Raw genomic sequence first — 7,351 nt, 5'->3', positions numbered from 1 at the left:
AAGTCATACTATCAATACTTGCATCCTCTCCTAGTTCACACTCACTTTGCAGCACATGGGTCACAAGATAAACACCAAAGTCCATCCGTATCCAAGGGTTCATCTAAACAAACTGAAGGTTACCTGGCAAGACCAGCCAAAGACGGCTCTCTGGTCTCTCCCAAGTCAATGGTCTCTACAAGTGAAACACGTCTAGATGCAATCACCAGCAGCAAGTTCAGCACTAGAAAACCACCAGTAATAGGTTCAGGACTGTACGAGCTGTACAGATCTGGTCGCACAGTACGGACAGAGTGCAGATCTATTGTAACGGCACCCTCCAGGCTGGTGTGCAGGCTGTGTGAAGTACGGACACAACAGGTGGATTTGTCGTATGACTGTACATAAGTGGTTGCACAGTACAGTCAGCAGGCGGATTTGATTGTACAGGTGTCCAGCAGTAGCGGAGGTGTTAGTTGATGCCTTCTTGATGGCTATAAACTGCTTTTCTTTTATTAAAAAATAATCCTACACTGAATGAACCCTTATAACTCACAAGTGCGTGTATACTGTACCCACTATGTAAGGCATGCCTACTATACATGGCAGAATACAAGCCTTACACACGAAACTCTCTGTTTCCATCTCTCTGCACACTCATGCAGACGGGTGTGTGTGTGCATGCATGTGCGGTGCATGTACTGCAAGTTGGGATAAATTTTGTAAGACTGCCACATGAAACCTGTCAGATTTCTTCATTCACAAGTGTTACATCTTTCACGGTCTCTCTACAATCTCTAGCCAGGCACATAAAGGGTGACTTACCTTTTGAGTTTGCTTTGTCTCTCTTTTTGGCACTGGTGATTGGGCAATCTTGCCCACCGTCCATCTTCAATTGCAGTATCATTTGAAAAGCAAGCTGATGCCAGATATGTGACAGACACTCCATCTCCAACAGATCGAATTCTAGGGGTCCCTGCCAACCCCAGCATGGAAGGTTTCCCAGTACAAAAGGACAGATATTGATTCAAAGGCTTGACCAAAACATGGATGTTAGACAGACAGGTTACAGCAGGATTTTATAGATTCTACAATTGAGTCGATTTGCTGAGGGGTATATGTGGTGCCACACAGTGGAAGGTGCCTTCTTGCTTCTGCACGATCAAAGTAGAAGCCCCCAGACTTGAGCGTCTGATTAGGTTGCATAGCTAGCCATACAACAGTATCAGCACCCTGTTCTGGAGTGCGAAGTTTGCTTTCAAGCCTGTGCAGCCACCACCATTAATATCATTTTGTGAAGCCTAGCACATTTAAAAACACATCAAAAAACCACCTACAAATCAACCTCATAAAAAGGAAAATACTTACGAGCTCCTAAACTGGGGCATACTTTTTGCTACTGCCGGTGTGTCCGCCCAGCCAGGGTGCATCGAGTAAAAGCTGATGCCTCTTGTCTTATAATCCTCTGCCCATTTTTCAGTCAGTGCAACCTGCAGCCAAAAAAAAACTTTCAGAATTTTACCGCACCCTACAAATCAATGTTATGCACCTACACCACAGACACGTGGAACAGAAACGGAAACGTGAATGGGGAGAGTGAAAGCTGTTGGATTGCGTGGTACCAACAGAACTGGCTGAGAGAGAGAGAGAGATGGCAAGCTGGTGAGAGAGAAGTGTGCACGGCTCAATGGTGATTTGATTGATGTGTTGAACCCTTACCAAGTACATGCTTTTGTAGGCTTGAAGCGATATCTTTTGACCCCCCATAGAAATCACACACTGTAACAAACCCATAAATCTCGTAAACACATAGCAAAACACACGTGATTAGTACAAACCCCCTAAGAGAAGTGAAGGCTAGCCCAACCATAGGTTCTATGCTTCAAACCTCCCCCGAGCTAGGGGCTAAGGTCGGGCTAAGGTCTAACTCCCACTAATCCATACCTGACAGCCTGGCAATTCTACCAGTGCATCTGCCTCATAGAGGCTCTAGGGAAGCCTGTCTGTGCCAAATCCATACTTGACAGCCCAATTCTACCAACTGCATCTGCCTCATAGAGGCTCTAGGGAAGCTTGTCTGTGCTCTGCCACAACTGTGGTTGTAGTCTTGGTCAAGACTTAGACCAGAAGTTTGGCTACATCCATAATAACCCATGTTTCACTTCTATAGTGTCAATTATTGTTATAAATAACCAAAATGTTATAAATAGCCAACACACATGGATTTATTAATTATTACCTTTAGCCTACTCTCTCTTAATCCCAGGTCTACCCTAACCTTGCCAAATTAGGCCACTAACCCCAAAGATTAATACTAGGCACATAACATACTTCCCCACCTAAGACATTTCCACACTTGGAAAAAAACAAGAAAAACTCAACTACATCTGACAAGTTGTTGGGGTAAAGGCATTATGCCCACCCTTGTAGTGTGTACTAGCCCATAAGTTTTATAGTACATAGTACACTTAGTACTTTTAATGTACTAAGTGCACTATGTGTACTAGAGCAAATATACGTGTGTGATAGGGGAGTCACACACTCATACTGTGAGTTGACTTATCCCCACATGTCTCTTTCTCTCTCTCTCTCTCTCTTCTTCTCTGTGTATGTCTCCCACATGAAACCCTAACTCTCTCCCTTCAACTGGTATCAGAGCCACGGTTGTGTCCGTGTGTGTGCGGGTGTGCGGAGTCGTCTTCATCGCGAAGAAGAAGCTTGGCTATGGAGCCTTGAGCTTGGCACGAGCAGAGGAGATTGCTTGGAGCTTTCTGGTGCTCAGCAAGGAGCACGTGCGCTGCAAGACAGTGAGAGGGAGTGGCAGGCAGCAAGGCGTTGGGCGTTAGACGCCTGGCCACAAGGCGTAAAACCACAACAGGCGGCGCTCATCTGGAGGAGTCTTTCGCGCGCAGCTGGAGGAGTTGGGCGCCGTGCGGGAGAGGCTCCGCTCCAATCGGTAGCTCCCTACCGTCGACCGTGTCACCGTTTCTATCGGCGCCTGTTTGTCGTGCACGGGCAAGGTCATTGCGGGCTCTGTGGTCCCCGTGGAGGTCCCGTCGCGTGTAGCGCTGGCCACTAGGCGGAGGCGGCGTCAACAAACAAGGCCCCGTCGCGTGTAGCGCTGGCCACTAGGCGGAGGCGGCATCAACAAACAATGTCCACACTCGCGAAGCGATTGCGCCCCAGCAGCAGCACCGGCTCAAACGCCTTGTAACATGTGTAGAATTGGTCGCTGGTCGCCTACATGTGCTGCGTGTGCAGAACTGGTGCACCTCGTCTGTAGCAGCTAGGAGAAGCCTTAACCTGCAACCTGCAAGACCTACACATAACACTAGCAGCGTACATCTTGAAGGGATTCTCCCAAAGAAAATTTTGCTGTCGGTGGTCTACAGAGAGCCTGCAGAGAGAGAAGCTTTGCACACATTAGAGCTGCAGCTTACATCAGAGTATCAGCCCTTCAACCATACTCCCGCCTGAGGAACCCGCCGTTTGCTGCCCTACAGAAATCAGAAATTTGTACGAGGTATTTGCTTCAATTTTTTTTGGGATTTGCATCTCCATTATCTTCAATTGAGCAGGTACAGGTCCAAATTGCTCAGATTTTGAGCAAAATTGGCAACATTGGGTGACATTGGTCACATTCCGGGTCAATTGGCACGAAATTGGGTGTCAATATTTGGGGCTTTTGATGTAAGTGTGCCATTGGGCATTTATACATGCTGTATGATGTGAGCAATCTCACATTCGGGCCAAAATTGCAGGAAATTGGAGTGCAAATCAAAGGGCTTTTGTGCCAATTGTGTTGATTTGCATGCAGGCACTGGCATTTGATGCTTTGGGCAATGTGTTGATGCCTGACAAGCACTCAATGTGCCAGTAAATCAAAGGGCTTTTATGTATTGGATGTATATGTGGCCAGGGGGAAGCATTGTGAATACTCTGGATGCCTTCATGTGCATTAATGTACCATGTATGATCAGAAATTGATCTTGAATCAAGGGGCTTTTCAAGATTCTGTGCTTGTTAAGCTTGGCAATGCAGCAGGGAAGACTTTTATGCCTTGAACCCTCAGAAATCCACTTGCAGTCAAGGGACTTTTGCTCAATTTCTGTCCGGGACTGTTGTATGAAGTGGTAGGGACTGTCAAGGTCTGATTTTCACTCATTTGGACAGCCATGAGAGCATTTATTGCTACTGTACTTGCTGGTACAGATTTGGTACAACTTTGTACAAGTTTTGGCATGGCTGTACATTGATTTGAGTGAGGAAAAGGCTAATTTTCAGCTGCTGTACTTGCCGGTACAGGTTTGGTACATCATTGGTGAGCACTTAGTACTGTTGTACAGTACTTTGGAAGGGGAACAGAGCACATCTAAGGTGTAGGATATGGTGACAGAGGTGAAATGGGGTATAGACTTTGGGATCCAGCGAATAGAAAGATTATACGCAGCAATGATGTCATTTTTGATGAAACATGCATGTATAAGGAGCCTGCAAGGCAACAGGAGCCTGGCAGAGTCATCTTTGATGATGATGGACATCATGGACAACAACCAAGGGCTGTAAATCAGCCATTACAGCAACAAAACCAGCTCTTAAATGGTGCTGAAAATGGTCCAAATGGACAGCCAGAGATGGCAGAAGATATCCCTATGGATATTCCACAGTTAGAGGAGATACCGGGCATGATCTTTCAACCTTATGGCATGGAACAGGAGCCACCAATAGGTGATATGCAGGCTGGACAGCAACCTGCAAATGATGATCATTGGGTACGGAGGTCCACAAGACCCTCCAGACCCCCTGACAGGTTTGTTCCAGGGTTGACTACTTGATGCTCACTGACTGTGGAGAGCCCTCGTGTTATAAGGAGGCTTTACAGAGGGCAGACAAAGCTCTTTGGGAGCGTGCTATGAAGTCAGAGATGGACTCTCTAAACAAAAATGGAACATGGAAGTTGGTGCATTTGCCTACAGGCAAGAAGGTTTTGCCATGCAAGTGGGTTTACAGGCTCAAAGTTGCACCAGATGCAAAGCCAAGATACAAAGCCAGGTTAGTGGCTAAGGGATTCAAGCAGGAATATGGTGTGGACTTTGATGAGATCTTCTCTCCAGTGGTCAAAATGACCACACTTAGAGTTGTATTAGCTTTGGTTGCTCATGATGATCTGGATTTGGATGTGAAGACTGCTTTTCTTCACGGTGATCCCCATGAGGAGATATATATGCAACAGCCAGAGGGTTATGCAGTGAATGGAAAGGAGAAGCTTGTATGCAAGCTGAAAAAGAGTCTTTTTGGGCTCAAACAGGCACCAAGGGAATGGTATCATAAATTTGATACATTCATGAAATCTCAGGATTTCAGGAGAAGTGACATAGATCACTGCTTATGCACCAAGAAAGCTTTGGATGGCAGTCTATTGATCCTCATCTTGTATGTTGATGATATGTTGATTGCCGGAAAATCTCGTAAAGAGATGGATGCCTTGAAGAAGAGGCTGCATCAGACCTTTGATATGAAGGATTTGGGTGATGCAAATCACATTTTGGGTATGCGGATACTTCGGGACAGAAATCAGCATGTGTTGTATTTGTCTCAGAAGGAATACATTGGCAAAGTTTTGCAGAGATTCAATATGGATGGGGGGGAGAAGACTAGTACTCCTTTGCCTCCATATGTGAAACTCAGTGCTATGGACAGCCCACAGTCGGATAGTGACAGGGCTGATATGGCCAAGATTCCATATGCTTCAGCTTGTGGCAGTCTCATGTATGCCATGGTTGCTACCAGGCCGGAGATTGCATTTGCAGTGGGAGTGGTTTCTAGATACATGGCCAACCCTGGCAAGAAGCATTGGGAAGCAGTGAAAGGTGTCATGAGATACCTGAAGGGCACACAGGATATGTGCATTTGCTTTGGCAAACAGGATGCATTAGTGCATGGTTACACGGATTCGGATTATGCCGGTCATCCAGATAACCCGAAGTCTACTACCGGTTATGTGTTTACATTCACAGGAGGTGCTGTGTCATGGATATCCAGGATGCAGAAGTGCACTGCCTTATCTACTACAGAGGCCGAGTATATTGCAGCCACAGAGGCTTGCAAGGAGGCATTATGGCTATCTCGGTTAGTGGTTGATTTGGGTTATACAGGGGATATTCCATTGTTGCATTGTGATAGTCAGAGTGCCATCCAGTTGGCAAAGAACCCTGTCTTTCATGCAAAGACGAAGCATGTGGATGTGAAGTATCACTTCATCAGAGAGGTGATAGAGAACAAGCAAATTCAGCTTGTCAAGATTCATACAGATGACAACCCGGCTGATCTGTTGACAAAGAGTCTGCCTCCAGAGCGATTTGCTCATTGCAGACACTTGATGGGCATTGGATGAGGCCAGTTTCAGCCTTGATATGGCCTTGTATATTATCATGTACATGCTGATTTTTTTTTTCCTTCATTTAAGGGCACTTTGCCTTTAAGTGGGAGGTTGTTGGGGTAAAGGCATTATGCCCACCCTTGTAGTGTGTACTAGCCTATAAGTTTTATAGTACATAGTACACTTAGTACTTTTAATGTACTAAGTGCACTATGTGTACTAGGGCAAATATACATGTGTGATAGGGGAGTCACACACTCATACCGTGAGTTGACTTATCCCCACATGTCTCTCTCTCTCTCTCTCTTCTTCTTTATGTATGTCTCCCACATGAAACCCTAACTCTCTCCCTTCACAAGTGACTCCATAATCTGGTTCACGCATGTCTAATCTTTCCATGCAAGTATATGTCATAGGAACTGTCTAAATTTGTAGCCATTGTTCCTACAACTAACTCAGTGAAACTAAAGACAGACTAGCTCGAATCAGGGTTATGAGAATAGACAATTATCGTAGCTAAGCATATTACCTATCGAGTAACTTCTCATACCTATGGTATATAAAAAATACCTTCCCTGTTTGAGAATCGCACAACTATCAGATAGCTGAACACTCATCAGTTCTTTCTAGGGCTATCAGCACCTAGAAAGAACTGATACCAAACCATAACCTGTGCAGTATCATCAAAGGCAAATCTTGACCAATCAAATGATCTCTCGATGCTCAACATATGAAGTGTTCCACCAGAACTGATATATTCTCTCTGTTGCTTGACAAAATGGGAACAATCCTCACGAGTAGGAACCTATCTCAATTGAACTCTGACAGCCTGAAGTATCCAGAAAACTCAAGTCCCAACTCAACCCACTATGTTAAGGTAATCAAGATGCTAGCTCATGATTTGGTTTAGTACTTTGGTAATAAAATAACATAACGGGGGTCGACCATCTTGGACCCCTACTGTAGTGTTTATGGTCTTGTGATTGTGTGGTT

General features: G+C 45.3%; 1 protein-coding gene across 2 annotated transcripts in view; it reads right to left on the bottom strand.

Annotated features, from left to right (window-relative positions):
* Positions 1-711: 711 nt before the first annotated feature.
* LOC147638372 (NAD(P)-binding Rossmann-fold superfamily protein) overlaps positions 712-7,351 on the bottom strand; it is a 33,202-nt gene continuing 26,562 nt past the window's right edge. For both annotated transcript variants that reach the window (XM_086798301.1, XM_086798300.1), the window contains 2 exons: positions 1,348-1,469; positions 712-1,243 (listed from right to left, as the gene is read on the bottom strand). In XM_086798301.1, the coding sequence (XP_086654427.1) occupies positions 1,033-1,243; positions 1,348-1,469 (333 nt within the window). In that variant the 3' untranslated portion in view covers positions 712-1,032. The remainder of the gene's footprint in view (positions 1,244-1,347; positions 1,470-7,351) is intronic.

This window comes from Cibotium barometz, chromosome 5 (assembly GCF_041138505.1).
Source record: "Cibotium barometz isolate CiBa-2024 chromosome 5, ASM4113850v1, whole genome shotgun sequence".
Taxonomy (NCBI): domain Eukaryota; kingdom Viridiplantae; phylum Streptophyta; class Polypodiopsida; order Cyatheales; family Cibotiaceae; genus Cibotium; species Cibotium barometz.
The sequence above is the reverse complement of the archived record's forward strand: the minus strand, read 5'-3'. Positions and strand labels throughout refer to the sequence as shown.